Source organism: Macaca fascicularis, chromosome 12 (genome assembly GCF_037993035.2).
Source record: "Macaca fascicularis isolate 582-1 chromosome 12, T2T-MFA8v1.1".
In the NCBI taxonomy this organism is placed as follows: domain Eukaryota; kingdom Metazoa; phylum Chordata; class Mammalia; order Primates; family Cercopithecidae; genus Macaca; species Macaca fascicularis.
Window position 1 is genome coordinate 79026212 of NC_088386.1, and position 21356 is coordinate 79047567.

Sequence of the window (21356 nt, forward strand, 5' to 3'; positions counted from 1 at the left end):
GAGCTGTATTGCCTGGGGATGGAGGAGGGGTGGTACAAGCACTCCCTTGGCTGCCCCACCTGGTGTCTTCCTGAGTCACATGCACCCCAACTTCACTTGTTCCAGGCCCAGCACAGCACCAGGACTTGTCTAGGAACTCTAGATACTGTGGCCTAGACTGCTGTGCAAGTTTATTTAGGTCCTCAGGGCACTTTTAGCCTGTGGTGGCAAGGCTTGCTAGAACTCAGGTTCTAACCACTGGAATGGACAATTCCCCATTGGCTGGTGCTGGCCTAAATGGTCCTTCTGTGGGTGCCCGCTGAGCTGTGCCCTGTGCTACTTTCCACCTGTGACAGGACAGCCCTGGGTTGCAATGCAAAGGCCCATAGTCACTACACTCTTCCTCCCCCAAGCCTGAAGATTCTCTCTCTGTGCCACACCACCACTGCTAGGGCATGTGGGAGGGGTGCCATTGACTTTTCAAGACTGTTTTTCCTACTCTTGTCAGTGACTCTTTCTGTGATTTACATTTAAAATCAGGTACTGTGATTGCTTAGCTGATATTTGGTTCTTATGAAGGTTTTTTTTTTTTTTTTTTTTTTTTTTTTTTTTTTTTTTTAATTTCATGGATAGTTTTAAAATTTGGTTTTCCTGCAGGGAGGATGATGGATAGAGGCTTCTAGTTGTCTATCTTGCTCCACCCTTTCTCCCTACCCTGCATCTTTTGTGATCTGTACTTGGGTAATTTACCAATTTTATCCTCATTTCTCTGAAAATGGCAATGTATACAATACTGGTTTGTAATAAATATTATCTGATAAATAAATAAATCTTGTCAAATAAATACTATCTAGCCAGAGAGAGAATTGTAGATACTAAAAGGAAAGCCAGTGAAAATCTGTGGTTTCTGTTGTATTGGTCATGCAGCTGTTGTTGACAGCTCTCTTCTCATCCTGCCTTGGTTATTTACTACCAGCACAAATAATAAAGTGTTCATTTTTTTATCTTTCTTTTCTCATTTGTGTTTTATTGAAATATATTTTTTTCCAAGGCAGAGAAAAAAATAAAGCCCAGGATCTTGAAGATTAGTGGCTCAGTCTTCTAAGCAATGGTGGAAAAGAAAGATAACATTTTGGGAAGAAAAAGCTACTTGTAACAGCAAATGATTTTGCAAGGGAGATATGCGTATTAAATAATATACTCATTATGGGAAAGATTTAAGATTGTTAGACACAATTGGCCAGTTTAAAGCCCTGGCTATCACTAGGGCTACATTGAGAAACTTACTGTGGTTACCCTGATCGTACACACAAAGATAAAGGGAATTTAATGCATTTAGTTACAAATAAGAACAATAAAAAGGCTTTCTCAAATCAAAAGGAAAAGAATGAAAATGAATTTGTTTGGCAGACTACCAGCTATGAAAATTAGAGTTTGGAATGAAACTAAGATAATTAGTGTATGTGTTTGGTTACAATAAAGATGCAGTAATTTAGCACTAATCCTGAAAAAGCGATATACTATTCTAATGTAAAATCAGGAGAGGGATGCTAAATATTGGCAGGAGGGGCAAAAGGGAGTAGGAAATGAAGTAAACCTAGTACCATAAGGTAAAAAACACAAAAATCTTAAATGATGGTTTAGAAATCATAAAATTAAAAAGCAGGTAAGCCATTCTTTCCATCCTTAAATCTTACGTTTGGAACATTCTTGTAACTTTAAGCTATGCAAATGCAGTTCTTGTTCATTGCCTGCCTTCCCCCTGACCTTTAAGGAATCTGTGATTACAACTCTGCCTCTACATTTTCCCATTTTAGAGCTACCCAGTAGAGCTAGCTGTTCCTTAGTCAACATAATGCCTTCATTTGTTATACTGGCTTGCCAGAATGTCATCTGTGACCCCCACACCCTTTTTTTTTTTTTTTTTTTTTTTTCTAGAAAAACTTGTTTCAACCTTTGGCATCAAAGTTAATCTTTCTGTGACTAGTAAAAGTAGGAAAGTGTCAGATTCCATTCACCTTGATCTCCTTGAAAATCCAGCTACTCATTTACCTATTTATCATCCTTAAAGTAGAAAGTAATTAGTGCTTTTATTTTTATTAAGATTCACCTTTCATGATCATTTAAAGAGCCTCAAAATAGATAGTATCATTGTCTTTTTGGGATGTGAGGTCAACAAGTTGTTACATGGCTGGCACTATGCTAACACTGTATCTTTTATTTACTTGCTTGGAAAATTTCTGATCCCATTTGAATAATGAGAAAGAAGCCTTAATAAGAGCTTTTAAAATGCATTTTATTTAATATTCTGATTCATATATTCACCAAATTAATATTATCCAATTCGAAAGGAAAACATGTCCAATTTTTTCAGTTAAGTCCAATGGACATTTACTGGGTATTAATCTTATTTTGTTTTGCTCTAAGTAAGTTGATGTGTTTTCTTCTGAAACTTTGGACATTGAATTTAAATGATATTGTAAAGTTCTTTGTGGAACTTAGGGAAGAAGGTTCTAAATGTTACCAATTAAATCTGTCTATGAACCTTTTTACAACTGTTGTTCATGCTATCAATTTTACTTGGTGGCCCAGGAGATGCTGCTCTTTCTTTTACACTTAACTATGCAGGGGTGTATAGCTATAGTAGTCAGCAAGCTTGCCAGCACAGCCATTAACCATGGTCTGGTGCAGATAGCTGCTCCTACCCCCACTAGCCACTCACTTTCAGCCAGCTGGCCAAGAGTGGTCACCGTGACACAGATCAACCATTCAGACTCACGGAGGGATAAGTTTGAATCATCAGATTCTCTCCTGGTACCTTGTATTAGGAAATATGAGTAATTCTAACAATTCAAAATGGAGGATAAAACAAAAAGGATGCAGAAAAGAGAACAGCATACTAGAGTTAAGGTCACGAGGACGTATGGGAAACAAATGATAATTTATCACATTTTCCTAAAGTTGGAATGAGAAACCATGTGACCTCTGGGTATGCCTGAGAGGGCAGTTTCCTGAGTTTCCATGTTGGACAGAGGTCCAATTCTGATTTCAGTTTATTTAGCTTTACAACTCCCCTCCCCCATCCCCAATTCTTTTGTTACCTGAGGTAACTTGCATTCCTGGTAGTCAAAAAAAATTGACCAGAAACAAATGAAGTTCATGTCATTTAGACCTTCCTCCCTGAGCAAGATATCAATGCACTCCATCTTGTAATGGTACTCTGGGCTTGTGAACTGTGCATGCTGTCAGTGTGTGCTGTGAACAAGGATCTGACAGGCGGCCATTATCCATTCAAGGAATGTCATGCCCTTTCTGCTTTCCCTTGGACAGCTGGTCCCCAAAGAATTGTAGCACTGTCAAAATTTAAACATTGCCCAGCCCTTTTAACATGCGGTCTCTTTGCACTTAATAGGCACTCTGGCTATTTTGGAATTGAAATGAATTGCATGTGTAATGAATGGTTAGTTTCCCCTATGTGAGGAAAATAACACCAGTTGAACTGGTTTTTGGTTAATGGAAGGACAAAGGCTCTACTCTGTCCCCATCCTGACCTTGAGGTTCCAGGCTTGCACCTTGCTTGCTAGAAAGGTAAAAGCCCATATAGTTCAAGATACTTGCAATTATTTGGGGGAAGGTGTTGTCCTCTTTGAAGTCTAGAATGTGGACCTGCTGGATTTTTCCTGCCTCCTGACAGTCCATAGCCTTTTGTCAGGGTTGGTATACCTTAAGCCTTGGACAGTGAATATTTGTAATACATCAAAGCTTCTGGGCACAGGAAAGATAGCACTAAACATGAAGAATAAATCAGGTAGCAGTTACATATAGTCAGCCCTTCATGATTCTGCATCCATAGATTTAACCAAATGCAGATTGAAAATATTTTTTTTAAAAACAATAAAAGTAATAAAATGATAAAAATATAAATAAAATGTCTTAACATAGCATTTACATTGTATTAGGTATCATAAGTAATCTAGAGATAATTTAAAGTGTATGGAAGAATGTGCTTTAGGTTATATGCAAATACTCATTGATTTTGGTATCTGAGGGTTGGTCCTAGAACCAATACTCTGGGAACAGTGAAGGACAACTATATGAGTATTTGTATTAAATTTACAAACTCCCGCCTCGTGAGTTTCTTTCTTTCTTTCTTTCTTTTTCTTTTTAACTTAGGAGGATCCCATTTTCTACATGCATTTATTTCATGAAGAGAGGCATCTGATAAATATGTAAAGAGGGGTATAAATAATGCCCTTAAGTAGGCATTGTGCTTTATCTCATTTAATCCTTGTAAGAATACTACCGAGTAGATATTCTTACTTGTATTTAGTGATGAAAAAATTGAGACCTAGAGTTGTTGATGAACACTGCTGAAGGTCTGCTAAGAGACAGATTTGAAACCACATCTGGCTTATTTCAAAGCCTGTAATAATTTCACCCTGTTATAAAGATACTGGAATACAAATAAATCACCCCAAAATTAGTTTAAAGTGCCTTTAGAACTTCCATTCAGTTTCTTTTTTATGTAAAATTGATAAAAAAGAATAACAACTCATCTTCACCAGTATTTCATTTCTTAAAAAAATTTCAAAACTTGAAGACATTGGTCAGGGGTAACAGCAGGCTTCCAATGGTATAACTCATTGTTCTGGAACAGGTGGTAGTAGAAATGATTTTTCTGTTGCCTTGGCTCAAAGTAATTGCATATCTATCTGTTTATCAGAGCAATTAATCAGAGACTCAAGTAATCAAAGCAGCAGCCAGAATTCCCATGTTGGACTTCTATGTTATATTCACCAATTCTCAGCACTTAAAATGATTTCTTACCCAAGAAGTCTAAAACCACATGAATCACATGACCAAGTATCAGCCATGCTAAGGATGATTTACCCATCCCAGAAAATGCATTTCAGATGACTTTGCAGGAAAAATAAAGAAAAATGATTACAGTAAAAATATTTTTAAACTGAAAAGCATTCAATAGTTTATATAGAATGGCACTGTTGGGCCCTATATTTATAGGGTACAAATTATGTTTTTTAGGAGCAATAGGTGTAATATTCAATTAATTTAATAAAAATGAGAGCTTATGTGAAACCATCTTTGTTTAAAACTGTGTACTTTTATGTGACTCAGAATTTGCGTAATGACCATTTTCCTTAGCTGTCTGTAAATTGGTAGGGAAAAAAATGACAGACCCATGGCTTCTAGTAACTGATATTCAAAAATCAGAATTGTCTTTGACCAGAATGTTGAATTGTAGGATTCTGGATGGGCAATGGTTTTTTAGAGAGTCAAAATAAGTTATAATATTAAGCAGTAATTAAAAATTCAATTATTATTTAGTTGCCTAAAGCATTCATCAGGGTCAAATTAAGGTTGAAGGAACTTGAATTTTGGAAGCTGGGTGCAAGGCTTGAAAGGTGTCACCTCATTGGTATATTGTGTTAGGCCTGCACAATGTTTTAAAATTAAAACACAATGAGAGGATTTCACATAAAAATCAGGATTTTTGCTTTTCTTGAAAAAAAAAAAAAGCAAAAAATGTGGCAATACAGGGCCTATTGTGCCTTTCAGCTGAGGGGAGTGCTTTTGAGTTCTCCACATTCCCTTCCACTCAAATAATGTGTGTGCAAATTCTCCTCCACAGCTAACTTAACTCGTTGAAAGTTACATGACTAGCCCTGTAGGCATTTTGAGTTTCAACCCAAATTTAAGGCCTACTTGCTGCTAGCTCCCAGAACACATAGCTATTCATGACTTCTGTTTTGCAAGACATTTTCTCAATCTTCAGGAGATTATTATTAATAGTATTATAATTTGGTTCTATGAATATCTTAGACACTTTTTGAAATCATACTGAGCCCTTGATCTGAAGAATATATAAAACAGAAAATAGTGACATTAAAGTTATGAAATTTGGTAGCATTTTCTGTTGTGAGAGATTTATATGTTGAGATATGTTTGTATGTATATGTTGAGACTATTTGGAACATAGGAGGAGAATGCAACAAAAAAAAATCAGGTCTATAAAGCAATTAACTAAAAGGTTGAGAATGCAACAGGTAATTCTATGCTATAGAATTACTCATCCTCCCACTGCCCACCTTCTCCTCCCCACAAAATTAAATAAGGCCAAAGCAATGCATAATAATGAGTTGCTGAAATAAAAAGTGCATCCCACTATATAATTGGCATATTAGAACTAGACATAGACTAGGATAGGGTTTTCAGGTTTAGCAGATGAAAATATAGGACACAGAATTAAATTTGAATTTCAGATAAAAAGTTAAGCATCTCTAATCCAAAACTCCAAAATTCATAATGCTCCAAAATCTGAAACATTTTGAACACCAACATCATGCCACAAGTGGAAAATTCCACACCTGACCTCACATGTTATAGGGTGTGGTCAATATGCAGTCAAAACTTTGTTTCATACAAAAAAATTTACTGTATAAAATTACTTTCAGGCTATGCATATAAGAAACATAAGTGCTCATGGATAGGAAGAATCAATATCATAAAAATGACCATATTTCCCAGAGTAATTTATAGATTCAATGCTATTCTCATTAAAGTACCATTGACATTCTTCACAGAATTAGAAAAAACTACTTTAAAATCCATATGAAACCAAACAAGAGCCTGTATTGCCAAGACAATCCTAAGTAAAAAGAAAAACACTGTGAGTATCATGCTACCTGACTTCAAACTATACTATGAAGCTATAGTAACCAAAACAGCATGGTACTGGTTTGGTTACTATAGCCTTGGCACATAGACCAATAGAATAGAACAGAGATCTTGGAAATAAGACCACACATCTACAACTATCTGATTTTTGACAAACCTGACAAAAGCAATGGGGAAAGGATTCCCTATTTAATAAATGGTACTGGGAAAACTGGCTAACCATATGTGGAAAATTGAAACTGGACCCCTTTCTAATACCTTATACAGAAATTAACTCAAGATGGGTTAAAGACATAAATATAAAACCCAAAACCCTAGAAGAAAATCTAGGCAATACCAGTCAACACATAGGCATGGGCAAAGATTTTATCACAAAAACATCAAAAAGCAATTGCAACAAAAGCAAAAATTGACAAATGGGATATAATTAAACTAAAGACCTTCTGCACAGCAAAATAAACTATCATAACACTGAATAGACAACATACAGAATGGGAGAAAATTTTTGCAATCAGTCCATCTTGACAATAGTCTAATATCCAGAATCTACAAGAAACTTAAACAAATTTACAAGAATAAAACAACCCCATTAAAAAGTGGGCAAAGGGCCGGGTGTGGTGGGTCACGCCTGGAATCCCAGCACTTTGGGAGGCCGAGGTGGGTGGATCGTGAGGTCAGGAGATCGAGACCATCCTGGCTAACACTGTGAAACCCCGTCTCTACTAAAAATACAAAAAAAATTAGATGGGTGTGGTGGTGTGTGCCTGTAGTCCCAGCTACTTGGGAGGCTGAGGCAGGAGAATGGCATGAACCCGGGAGGCGGAGCTTGCAGTGAGCCGAGATCACGCCACTGCACTCCAGCCTGGGCGACAAAGCAAGACTCTGTCTCAAAAAAAAAAAAAAAAAAAAAAAAAGGCAAGGGACACGACCAGATGCTTCTCAAAAGAAGATATTTATGCAGTCAGCAAACATTAAAAAAGCTCAACATCACTGATCATTAGATACATGCAAATCAAAATCACAATGAGATACCATCTTATGCCAATCAGAATGGCAATTGTTAAAAAGTCAAGAAACAACAGATGCTGGTGAGGCTGTGGAGAAATAGGAATGCTTCTATGCTGTTGGTGGGAATGTAAATTGGTTCAACCATTGTGGATGACAGTGTGGTGATTCCTCAAAGACCTAGAACCAAAAATAGCATTTAACCCAGCAATCCCATTACTGGGTACATAACAAAGGAATATAAATCATTCCATTATAAAGATACATGCATAAGTATGTTCATTACAGCAGTATTCACAATAGCAAAAAAATGAAATCAACTCAAATGCCCATCAACGATAGACCAGATAAAGAAAATGTGGTACGTATACACCATGGAATACTATGCAGCCATTAAAAGGAATGAGATCCTGTCCTTTGCAGGGACATGGATGGAGCTGGAAGCCATTTTTCCTCAGCAAACTTACACAGAAACAGAATACCAAACACTGCTTGTTCTCACTTATAAGTGGGCGCTGAACAATGAGAACACAGGATGCAGGGAAAGGAAAAACACACACTGGGTCCTGTTGGCGGCGGTGGGATGGGGGGTAGGCCAAGGGGAGTGAGAGCATCAGGATAAATAGCTAAGGCATGTGGGACTTGATACCTAGGTGATGAGTTGATAGGTACAGCAAACCACTATTGGCACACATTAACCTATGTAACAAACTTGCACATCCTGCACATGTATCCAGGAACTTAAAAGAAAATATAAACAAAAACAGAGAAATCACCCCCACCAAAAAAAAACAAACAAACATAAGTGAATTTTGTGTTTAGACTTGTTTCCCTAAATATCTCAATATGTATATGCAAGTATGTATATGCAAATATACATAGAGAATGTATATTCTGCAGCCATTGGATGAAATGTTCTGTTAATATCTATTAGGCCCGTTTGATGTATAGTGTGGATTAAGTCTGATGTTTGTATATTTTCTATCTGGAAGATCTGTCCACTGCTGAAAGTGGCATTTTGAAGCCTCTAGCTATTGTATTGGGACCTGTTTCTCTCTTCAGCTCTGGTAATATTTGCTTTGTATATCTAGGTGCCCCAGTGTTGGGTGTATATATTTACAATTGTTATATCTTCCTGAATTGACCCCTTTATCACTATATAATGACCATCTTTGTCTCTTCTTGTAGTTTTTGTCTTGAAACCTATTTTGTCTAAGTGTAGCTACTTGTGCCCTTTTTTTTTTTTGGCTTCCATTGGCATAGAATATCTTTTTCCATCCCTTTATTTTCAGTCTATATCTTTCTAGGGGAAATGTGGTTCTTGTAGGCAACAGACCATTAGTTCTTGTTTTGTCTTTTTTTTTTTTTTTTTAAATTCATTAGCTACTGTATGTCTTTTTATTGGAGAGTTTAGTCCTTTTACATTCAATGTTTTTATTGATAAGTAAGGACTTACTCCTGGCATTTTGTTATTTGTTTTCTGGTTGTTTTGTTGTCTTCTCTCTCTTCTTTCCTTCCTTCCTGTCTTACTTTTAGTGAAGGTGATTTTCTCTCATAGTATGTTTTAATTTTTTTGTCAATCTGTTGTATTTTTTTAGATATGAAGTTACTATGAGGCTTGCAAATATTATATTATAACCCATTATTTTAAACTGATGACAAGTTAACATTGATTGCATAAATGAATTAACAAGCAAAAAGGAAACTGCAAAAAACTATACACTTTAACTTTCTTGTCCCACCGTTTAAGGTTTGTTGTCTCTAATTTTGTCATTCTGTCTATATCCAGAAAAGTTGTTGTAATTATTATTTTTGATGAGTTCATCTTTTCCTCTTTCTATTTATGAGTTTACACATCACAATTACAGCATTAAAATATTCTGTGTTTTTCTGTATTCTTACTATTACCAGTGAGTTCTGTACCTTCAGATTATATTTATTATTGCTCATTAATGTCCTTTTCTTTCAGATTGAAGAACTACTTTTAATACTTCTTGCCAGACAGGTCTAGTATTGATGAAATCCCTCAGCTTCGTTTTTCTGGGAAAGTCTTTATTTCTCGTTCATGTTTGAAGGATATTTTTGCTGGATATACAATTCTAGGGTAAGTTTTTTCTTCTTTCAGCACTTTAAATACATCATGCCACTCTCTTCTGGTATGTAAGGTTTCCATGGAGAGGTCTGCTGCCAGATGTATTGGATCTCCAATGTATGGTATTTGTTTCTTTTCTCTTGCTGGCTTTTAGGATCCTTTCTTCATCCTTGAACTTTGGGAGTTGGATTATTAAATGCCTTGAGGTAGTCTTCTTTGGGTTAAATCCGCTTGGTGTTCTAGAATTAGAAGGTACTTTTTGATTCATTCATTCATTCATTCATTCATTCATTCATTCATTCATTCAATAGCTTTTGAAGTACAAGTTGTTTTTGGTTACATGGTTGAATTCTATAGTGGTGAATTCTGAGGTTTTATTGCACCCATCACCCAAACAGTGTACACTGTACCCAATATGTAGTCTTTTATCTCTCACCCCCTATTTACCTTCCCCTTGAGTCCCTAAAGTCCATTATATTACTCTGTATGTCTTTCCATCTTCGTAGCTTAGCTCCTACTTGTAAGTGAGACCATGCAGTATTTCGTTTCCCCTTCCTTTTTCACTTAGAACAGTGGCCTCCAGCTGCATCCAAGTTGCTGCAAAAGACATTTTGTTCCTTTTAATGCCTGAGTAATACTCCACAGTGTATATATACCACATTTTCTTTGTCCGTTCTTTGATCAGTGGGCACTTAGGTTGGTTCCATATCTTTGTAATTACAAATTGTGCTGCTATAAAAATGTGTGTGCATGTGTCTTTTTCATAGAATGACTTCTTTTACTCTGGGTAGATATGCAGTAGTGGGATTGCTGGATTGAATGGAAAAATCTACTTTTAGTTTTTAAGGAATCTCCATACTGTTTGGCATACAGGTTGTACTAATTAACATTCCTACCAGCAGTGTAAAAGTGTTCCTTTTAATCATATCCACAGCAACATCTATTGCTTTTTTGACTTTTTAATTATGGCTATTCTTGCAGGAGTAAGGTGGTATCTTATTGTGGTTTAAATGTGTATTTCCCTGGTGATTACTGATGTTGCATATTTTTTCATCTGTGTTGGCCAGTTGTATGTCTTCTTTTGAGAAATGTCTATTCATGCCCTTTGCCCATTTTTTTGATGGGGTTCTTTGTTTTTTCTTGCTGATGTGAGTTTCTTGTAGATTCTGGATACTAGTCCTTTGTTAGATGCATAGTTTGCAAACATTGAGAAGGCACTTCTTGATACTCTAAATATCAGGCAATCAGGCAAGATTCTGGCTGGTAGACATTGGAAAGTTTTCAGGTTTTATGGGTGTGATTGTTAATATTGAGTGTCAACTTGATTGGATTAAAGGATGCAAAGTATTGTTTCTGTGTGTGTCTGTGAGGGTGTTGCCAAAGGAGATTAACATTTGAGTCAGTGGACTGGGAGAGACAGATCCACCCTCAGTCTAGGTGGCACCGCTAATCAGATGCCAGCATAGCTAGAATAAAGCAGGGAGAAAAATGTGGAAGGACTTGTCTTGCTGAGTCTTCCGACCTTCATCTTTCTCCTGTGCTGGATGGTTCCTGCTCTCAAACATTAGACTCCAAGTTTTTCAGCTTTTGGACTCTAGGACTTGCACCAGTGGTTTGCCAGGGGCTCTTGGGCCTTTGGCCACAGACTGAAGGCTGCACTGTTGGTTTCCCTACTTTTGAGATTTGGGACTTGGACTGGCTTCCCTGCTCCTCAGCTTGTAGAAGGCATATTGTGGGACCTCACCTTGTGATTGTGTGAGTCAATACTCCTTAATAAACTTCCCTTTATATATACATCTATCCTATTAGTTCTCTCCCTTTAGAGAACCCTGATTAATACAATGGGCATATGTTCTAAAGTCCTAGCTGGGAAGATAATAATAATGACAATGGTATCTAACACGTGAGCTTTAGTAAAAACCAGACATTGTTCTGAATGCTATAGGTACCTTAACATGTTTAATTTAAAAACCTTTTGTGATAGATACTATTTTGTATCACCTTTTATAGGCAAGGAGACTTGAGCACCAAAAAGTAAACTGATTTTCCCAAGTGACAGTGAAAGAAATCAGGCACATTCCTCAGCCCGGGGCTCAACACAAACAGGCCCAGTACAAACACATCCCACCATATATCTCTCAATTTCCTGAGCCCAGTACAAACACCACCTGGAAAAGTCCCCGATAAGGACACAGCCGTTTGTGGTTTACTGAAAGCGCGGGAACCGATAAAAAACTGCTAAATGTATAACTTAAAATGTAAACCAATTGTAATGCTGTAACCAAAAGAATTCCTTTGTTCCTCTGTAACCTTACTATCCTATTTACCTCGGGCTATAAAAAGCAAGCACTCGCATTGTTCGAGGCCCTCTTGTATGCTGTGGAAGGGAGGGACCAAGTTCGAACTTGCAGTAAAGATCCTTGCCGCTTGGCTTTGACTCTGGACTCTGGTGGTCTTCTTTGGGGAACAAACGGTCTGGGCATAACATCAGTTGAAATAACAGAGCCTGGGTTTGTATTTCATTACTTACTTATTGGGTAGGTGATGGAGTATTAGGCAGATCATGGTAATTATTTATTGAATGCTAAGTATTTTGCACACGTCATGTAATTTTTACAACTCAGTGAGGTAAACATTATTGCCAAAGATAAAAAAAATGTGTTTTTAGGAGCAGAAATTGTTAGGAGCACTTTTAATAATACATATTTCTTACAAGTCATTGCAGTGGAGAGAAGCTCAAAGTGTATTACTTTTCAAACAGCAGAAATGACACTAACTTTTATGCTTTTAGAGAAAAGAAGATAGAGGGAGGGGAAAAGTAGAAAGAAAAACATATAAAAAGGGCACATTCATGTATATTTTAGGTGATTTGCAGTAGGTGTGTTATGCCCAGACTGTTTGTTCCCCAAAGAAGACCACCAGAGTCCAGAGTCAAAGCCAAGCGGCAAGGATCTTTACTACAAGTTCGAACCTGGTCCCTCCTTTACACAGTATACAAGAGGGCCCCGAACAATGCGAGCATTTGCTTTTTATAGCCCGAAAGTTGTAGGGGAACAAAGAAATTCCTGCGCTTTCAGTAACCTTGAATGGCTGTCTCCTTATCGGAGACTTTCCAGGTGGTGTTTGTACTGAGCTCAGGGAGTTTGAGAGATATATGGTGGTGGGATGGGAGGATGGGATGTGTTTGTGCTAGGCTCAGGGAGTTTTGAGCCCGGGGCTGAGGAATGTGCCCAGCTCCTTTCATTCCCCCCTTCTTTTCAGGTATCTTTAGAGCCAATCTTGGGTCTTATAAGTCTGATTCTGTTTCAGCGTTTACAGGTTGGTATTGGGCTCTGAGGACCATGAGTTGTACGGTGTCAAATCTCTCCCTAACAAATTGTAAAATTCTGTTAACAACACAAGGTCCTACGGTAAGCAGAAATAGTAGACTTAGCAGGGGTCCAAGGAAGGGGGCTAACAGAGAAAACATAGAGGAATTCCACCATTGGTCTGCAGCTGAAGCAAACTGCCGTGTTTTTACTTCAGTGCTTAACTTGCGTAACTGTTGGACCCGGTCCTCTACAAGTCCTGATTCATTTATGTAGAAACAACAGTCTTTTTTAAGAAATATACATGTACCACCTTTTTCTGCAGTGAGTAGGTCTAGGGCCCTCCGGTTTTGCAAGGTTACCTGAGCTAGGGACGTGAGCTGCCGCTGAAGGGAGGCAAGGGACTCAGCCGACTCCTCCATAGCAACGGCAAATTGTTGGTATAACTTGTTACTTTCTATGAGGGTGTGACCTAGGGCTCCCCCCGCCAGTCCGGCCGCAATGAAGGATGCGGTGAGGGAGATTCCTGCAATGAGGGGGAGAAATATGGCTCGTGCAGGTCTTGGTCTAGGGTCTGGGTGAATAACAGCACTAGTCCAGTTACCGGTATACCCTAGGAACTCGCCAGCAGTTAGTAGAGTCAACCGGGGAACTAATGTGACAGGGAGACATAGTAGGTTATTAACAGAAGGACTAGGTAGGTTCTTAGATAAGGTTCCATTACACCAGAAGAATATGCCTGATGGAGCCCTTAAGGTGATATTAGGGGGCGTTGCAGTGATGCTGCAGAGGCTGGAATTGGTTCCTGAGAAACAGTAGGGAAACTTCTCCTGACTGGGGTTTAGGTATAGGGGCACGTTCAGGATAGGAGCATACGAGTGGTTTCGGAGGTTGTTAGCTTGGGCAAAGGTAGAGGGTCCCCATGGCAGAGGGACAGCTGTTAGCGGTGGACGCCCTAGAGTGGCACACAGGAAGCAGCCAGACAGGCTATGAAGTCCTGTAAGGTTAGCAAGTTCTAGTCCTTCTTGTAATAACTTTAACCAGGAGAAAGGACGTAAGTCTTGTGTTAGTCTGTTTTCCTGTCGTTGGATATTCCCGTGGACCAGGGGCAGTACTTGCACTAGGCCTCGCCACAGATAGAGGTGACTGCTAGGCCATGTGGAGGAGGGGGAGTAGTATACAGCCCCATGTTGAGGTGTGGTCCAGCGGGAGTTCCAGGGGTCTCTAACTATCCATGTATATGGAAAGTCTCTATCCCGTCTACGATAGAAGGGCCATTTAGGGTCTAACTGTTTTCTCTCTCCCCAATAACGGGGTCTGTGGATGTTACAATAGTTATAAGGACAGCCAGCATTTTGGTGCCACCAATAGTGTTTACAATTGTATTTAGTCTGATCAAACTCAAAGCATATTATTGGTGTCATAGGTTTGGCTATTTGAAAACCAGTAAAATTTAGTAGAATTGGGCTGTTGCACCCTGAGGAAGGGCAATCAGCACTGGCCAATAATTTTCCGGGCTTATGAGGTTGCCCAGGGTGGGTTCGGTTTTCATAAAGCCAGAATCTCCAGACAAAGGGATTATGAGCTGGTTTTGTGATTTCTCCAGCGGCCACTAGGGCGACTAACATTAGGGTTAGACTACCTAACTGCATGTTTGCAGTGAGCTATGCTGCCGGCGCAGGGTGAGTTTTAAGGGGTTGTTCCTAGCTCTGTCCACAGTCCACGTGTCCGGTGCTTCAGCTGCCGCCGTGATTGGTCCCAGAAGATCAGAGGTTGGGTCCACTGGCTTGACGTGGGTGTAGTGGATCCACGATGCGATGCCTTCTACCTTCAGGGCGGTGGGTGTGGTTAGGAGTACCTGGAGTGGTCCTTTCCACCTGGGTTCTAGGGTTTCTTGTCGGTGTCGCTTGACCAGGACCCAGTCTCCCGGCTGGTACGGATGGGGTGTCGGCGGGGGACCGGTCTCATATAGTTCCTTCAGCTTGGGCCAGATTTCTTGATGAATTTTCTGCAAGGCTTGTAGGGAAAACAAGAGTTCAGAGACATTTTCTGTTTCGGACTTGAGCAGATCATCTTTTAGGCCGGGAACTAAGGGTGGGGGTCTGCCATACATAATTTCATAAGGAGTAAGGCCCAGTCTGTAAGGGGTGTTACGGGCCCGGAACAGAGCGTAGGGGAGAAGGACCACCCAATTAGCGCCAGTCTCCATAGTCAATTTAGTTAAGGTCTCTTTTAAGGTCCGATTCATTCTCTCTACCTGTCCTGAACTCTGGGGCCTGTAAGCGCAATGTAGTTTCCAATTTGCCCCAAGGATGGAAGCCAAATCCTGACTTACCTTAGCGACGAAGGCCGGCCCATTATCTGACCCTATCTGGACGGGGAAGCCATACCTGGGGAGGATATCTTCCAGGATTTTCTTTGCTACAACCTGAGCAGTCTCTTTCTTGGTGGGGAATGCTTCAGTCCACCCTGAAAAAGTATCTACAAAGACAAGTAAGTACCGATACCCGTATTTTCCTGGCTTTATCTCAGTAAAATCTACTTCCCAGTAGATACCGGGCCTGGTTCCCCTGAGCCTTGTTCCCGTTGCAGCCTGGGATTGGGGGTAGGCGTTGTTAAGCTGGCAGACTTTGCAACTTGTCACGATGTTGCTGGCCATCTCGGCTGTATGTCTGAATTTGAGCTTAGAGCATCTGATCAGGTCTATCATCCGCCGAGCACCCAGGTGGGTGGTTCGGTGGATGTGTTCTAACACTTGTTGTCCTAATTTTTCTGGTAGGATGGTTTGGTCATTAGTATCAGTCCACCACCCATTCTGGATCTGTTTCAGGGGAAGCTTGTCAATCCACTGGAGATCTTGTTCTGAATAATCAGGGAAATATGGCAAGTTCCGGGGGCCCGGGTCAGGGAGCTGGAGTGCAAGGAGTTGGCTGGGAGCCTTCGCCACCTTTCTTGCAGTTTGGTCCGCTAGAAAGTTGCCTTGAGCAGTTGGAGTAGTTAGTTTCTGATGCCCTGGGCAATGCACAATGGCTAACTTTTCTGGCCTCCATAGGGCTGTTAGCAGGGCTAGGATTTCTTGCTTGTTTTTTATTTCTTTTCCTTCAGCCGTTAGTAACCCCCGCTCCCTGTAAATGGCCCCATGTATATGCGCTGTTGCAAAAGCATATCGGCTGTCTGTATATACCGTCAACTTTTTCCCCGCCCCTAAGGTAAGAGCTTGGGTGAGCGCTATCAATTCGGCCTTCTGGGCCGATGTCCCCGGGGGCAGGGGTTCCGCCCAGATTACCTTAGTCTCTGAAGTCACTGCCGCTCCAGCGTACCTCTGGCCCTGATGCATGAAGCTGCTCCCATCAGTGAACCAGACGAGGTCGGCGTCAGGAAGTGGGCGATCCTGCAGGTCTTCTCGAACTCCGTGCCCCTGAGCTAGTATCTCGGTGCAGTCATGGAGTGGGGCGTCCAGGTCCGGGTTGGGCAGCAGCGAGGCAGGGTTTAAGGTCGTTGGGGGCAGGAAAGTTATCCTGAGAGGATTTAGTAGTAATCCTTGGTAGTGGGTGAGTCGGGCGTTACTCATCCATCGATTGGGTGGCTGTTTGAGTACACCTTCGATGGCATGTGGGGTAACGACCCGCAATTCTTGCCCCATGACAAGCTTATCAGCATCCTGCACCATCAGAGCCGTGGCTGCAATCATTCGGAGACAAGGGGGCCACCCGGCAGCCACTGGGTCTAACTTCTTTGACAGGTAGGCAACTGGCCTCCGCCAGGGGCCTAAGTTTTGAGTTATTACTGCCTTAGCGATACCTTTATTTTCATCTATGTATAAGTGGAAGGGCTTGGTAACATCAGGTAGTCCCAGTGCAGGCGCAGAGAGTAGGGCAGTTTTAATCTGTTGGAAAGCCGACTCGGCTTCGTCTGTCCACTTAAATGGCTGCTGCCCCCGTGTTGCCTGATATAAGGGTTTAGCCAGTTCTGCGAACCCAAGTATCCATAGTCTGCAAAACCCCGCTGACCCCAGGAATTCCCTCACTTGTCGGGTGGATTGCGGCCTGGGGATCTGCAGAACAGTTTGTTTTCGGGTGTCTGTTAACCAGCGCTGCCCTTCTTTAAGCAGGTATCCTAGGTATGTTACCTCTGATTTACAGATTTGAGCTTTCTTTGCTGAGGCTCGGTATCCTAGATTTCCCAGAGCTTGTAAGAGACCTTTGGTCCCTTGGATGCAAGCTTCTTGGGTCTCAGCAGCAATCAGGAGGTCATCAACATACTGTAGTAAGGTTATTTCAGGGTGTTTGCATCGGTACTCACCCAGGTCTTCATGGAGGGCCTCATCGAACAGGGTAGGAGAGTTTTTGAATCCTTGCGGCAGTCTGGTCCATGTCAGTTGGCCACTTATGCCTCTATCAGGGTCATTCCACTCGAAGGCGAAGAGCTTTTGGCTCTGAGGGGCTAAAGGCAAACTGAAGAAAGCATCTTTTAAATCTAAAACAGTGTACCATTGATGTTTAGGGTTTAGGGTGCTTAGGAGGGTATATGGGTTAGGCACAGTTGGATGTATGTCCACAACCCTCTTATTGATTTTTCTTAAGTCTTGTACAGGTCTGTATTCTCCACTATTAGGTTTTCGTACCGGCAATAATGGAGTATTCCAGGGTGAGTGACATGAGCAGAGGATTCCTTGGTCAAGGAGCCGGCGGATATGCGGGGCAATTCCTTTCTTGGCCTCTAGGGGCATCGGGTATTGGCGTACCCGCACGGGGTCTGCCCCAGGTTTAAGTTCAACAAATAAAGCAGGACGGTGTTTTGCTAGTCCTAAGCCCCCCGTTTCCGCCCAAGCTTCTGGATATTGCTGGAGCCAGGTTGCTATGTCCTGGTCAGGGGCCGGTTGCTCCTGGTGGAGCCGGTACTCATCTTCTAGGGTTATAGTTAGGACGGACATGGGTTGATTGTGGGAGTTGGTCACGATGGGCCCCTCAGGGAGGAAATGGATCTGTGCTCCCATTTTAGTTAGCAGGTCTCTCCCTAATAGGGGACAGGGGCTCTCAGGGATAACCAGGAAAGAATGGGTTACATTCTTGGCTCCGAGGTTTACTGTTCTTTGTGTTGTCCATGGGTATTTCTTAACTCCTGTGGCCCCTTGTACCCACGAGGACTTGGAGGATAATTTTCCATTAGTTTTAACTAAGACTGAGTGCTGTGCTCCCGTATCGACCAAGAACTGGACTGGGGACCCCTCCACTTGCAAAGTTACCCTAGGTTCGGGGAGGGGATCCGAACCCCGTCTTCCCTAGTCTTCATCTTGAGTGACTAGTACGGGTGTAGACCTAGGGGGTCCCTGTCCTCGTTGTTTCTTTTTGGGGCAGTCTCTTACCCAGTGGCCAGCCTCCTTGCAGTAGGCACATTGGTCTTTTTTCAGATTATCATGCCTGGGGGGCCGCCTGGGTTGGGTGTACTCTGGCTGTAGATGCTCTTTCTGTACTACTGCTGCCAGGACCTTGGTCATTTTTTCAGTGGCCTTAAATTGCCTTTCTTCTGGAGTATCTCTGTTATTGTAAACCCGCTGGGCTATCTGAAGGAGGTCCTGAATCCGCTTTCCTTCCAAGTCTTCTAATTTCTGGAGTTTTCTTTTAATATCTGGGGCTGCCTGATTTACGAATGACATTACAATAGCTGCCTGACTTCCTGGAGCCTCTAGATCTATGGGGGTGTACTGTCTAAAAGCTTCCATTAATCTTTCTAAGTAGGTGGCTGGGCTCTCTGTCTTTTCTTGCAGAATAGAATATACTTTAGCCAAATTAGTGGGCTTGCGAGCAGCTGCCCGGAGACCTGCCATTAGAGTCTGGCGATAAAGGCGTAGCCGTCCCCTACCTTCTGCCGTATTGTAGTCCCATGCCGGCCTGGTCAGAGGAAAGGTCGCGTTTATGAGGTCGGGGTTGGCAGTCGGTTGACCGTCGTCCCCCGGGACCAGCTTTCTAGCTTCTACCTGTATTCTCTCTCGCTCTTCCGTGGTAAACAAGATTTGGAGGAGCTGCTGACAATCGTCCCAAGTGGGCTGGTGGGTGAACATGACACTATCCAGTAAAGACAGTAAATCTTTGGGGTTGTCTGAAAACCGAGCACTCTGAGTCTTCCAGTTATACAGATCACTGGTGGAGAATGGCCAGTACTGGAGCCTGGGGATTCCTGTGTCATCTGGGGGTCCTATTTCCCGGAGGGGTAAAGCCACCGTGGAGTCAGGCGGCTGGGCGGGGCTAGTCCGCAAAGTGCGCCCTCGCGTCCGCCCCGCCGGCCCCTCAAAGTTACTTTTTCTTTCAGCAGGCCCGTGAGTGGCGGCCGCCTCCTCTCCGCCTGCTCTCTCCCGCGACTCAGCCCGAGGGGCCGGGACCTGGGGCCCGGAGGGGTACGGAGGGGGTTCTGTGAACAGTGGGTCCCCGCTATCAGGTAGAACAGGATGGGAGGGGGCAGTTGGTTGCTTGGTTTTTAGTGGTCGAGCAACCAGTGCCTTAGAGGGTTCAGAGGCTAATTGGAAAGGGGACAGCCAAGGAGGCGGGTTTTCAACAAGGTCCTGCCATATGAGGATGTATGGGATTTGGTCTAAGTGGCCCGCATGTCCAGGTAGGAAAATCTTGGATTTTACCCTAGTGATGACAGCAAGTCGGAAGGTCCCTTCGGGTGGCCACCCCACATCAAAGGCAGGCCACTCGGAGCGACACAGAGTAATTAGCTTTCCTTTCCTGATTTCCATACCAAGATCATGGCCCCTTGCTCTAACTTCTTTGAAATTATTTGTAAGGAGAGATAGAGGAGTACTCTGGGTATTGCCCATCCTGTAACGATTTGTAGTCCTTTCCTGTAAAGGAATGTGGGTTAGAATCCCAATAGAGGAAATCTGATCTGACTTATTACTGATAGCTAGCCGGAAGCGCAGCGCCGGAAGCCGGGAGCCCAGGGACCGGGGCCGGAAGTGTGGCGCCGGAAGCCGGGGAGCCCCGGGACCGGGGCCGGAAGTGTGGCACCGGAAGCCGGGAGCCCGGGGACCGGGGCCGGAAGTGTGGCGCCGGAAGCCGGGAGCCCGGGGACCGGGGCCGGAAGTGTGGCGCCGGAAGCCGGGAGCCCGGGGACCGGGGCCGGAAGTGTGGCGCCGGAAGCCGGGAGCCCGGGGACCGGGCCGGGAGCGCGCCGGAAGCCGGGAGCCCGGGGACCGGGCCGGGAGCGCGCGCCGGAAGCCGGGAGCCCGGGGACCGGGCCGGGAGCGCGGCGCCGGAAGCCGGGAGCCCGGGGACCGGGGCCGCGAGCGCGCGCCGGAAGCCGGGGCAATTCAGACAGCGAGCGCGCACCCGGGGGCCGGGGCAATTCAGACAGCGAGCGCGCACCCGGGGGCCGGGGTCAGATTCAGACAGCGAGCGCGCACCTGGGGGCTGGGGCAATTCAGACAGCGAGCGCGCACCCGGGGGCCGGGGCAATTCAGACAGCGAGCGCGCACCCGGGGGCCGGGGCAATTCAGACAGCGAGCGCGCACCCGGGGACCGGGGTCAGATTCAGACTGTTGCCCGGATCGCGAACCCGCTCCGGCAACCCAGATTGCAATTTAAATCAGAAGAGAGCCAGGGGACGTCTCCCACCGGTCTCCACTGGCCGTCCTATAGCGCGTCCGCCAGGACTGTGCCAGCCTCAGTTTCAGACCTCGCGAGTCAGAGATTCAGATTCAGAACAGACACACAGACACAGACAGACAAACGGAGACGAGCCAGCTCACCTATCAGTAGATCGATCCTAGCAGATCCGTTGACCAGGGGTCTGGTGGGCTTGGGGAATCCCGGACGAGCCCCCAGATGTTATGCCCAGACTGTTTGTTCCCCAAAGAAGACCACCAGAGTCCAGAGTCAAAGCCAAGCGGCAAGGATCTTTACTACAAGTTCGAACCTGGTCCCTCCTTTACACAGTATACAAGAGGGCCCCGAACAATGCGAGCGTTTGCTTTTTATAGCCCGAAAGTTGTAGGGGAACAAAGAAATTCCTGCGCTTTCAGTAACCTTGAACGGCTGTCTCCTTATCGGAGACTTTCCAGGTGGTGTTTGTACTGAGCTCAGGGAGTTTGAGAGATATATGGTGGTGGGATGGGAGGATGGGATGTGTTTGTGCTAGGCTCAGGGAGTTTTGAGCCCGGGGCTGAGGAATGTGCCCAGCTCCTTTCAGGTGCAGTTTAAATCTATCAATATTTCCAACACCAGTCATGTCTTATGACTCCATATTTTACCAAGGTCAAAAATCCACACAACACA

General features: G+C 43.3%; 1 protein-coding gene across 1 annotated transcript; it reads right to left on the reverse strand.

The window, feature by feature from the left end:
- Nucleotides 1-17382: 17382 nt before the first annotated feature.
- Nucleotides 17383-19992, reverse strand: LOC141408143 (uncharacterized). Its single transcript, XM_074008606.1, has 2 exons — nt 18943-19992; nt 17383-17534 (listed from the first exon to the last, which is right to left on the reverse strand). The coding sequence occupies exons 1-2, from the start codon at nt 19898-19900 to the stop codon at nt 17524-17526; spliced, it is 969 nt and encodes a 322-aa protein (XP_073864707.1). The 5' UTR covers nt 19901-19992; the 3' UTR covers nt 17383-17523.
- Nucleotides 19993-21356: the final 1364 nt, after the last annotated feature.

Coding starts and splice junctions, on each gene's coding strand:
- LOC141408143 (XM_074008606.1), bottom strand. CDS start 19,900: ATGGGCAATACCCAGAGTACTCCTCTATCTCTCCTTACAAATAATTTC.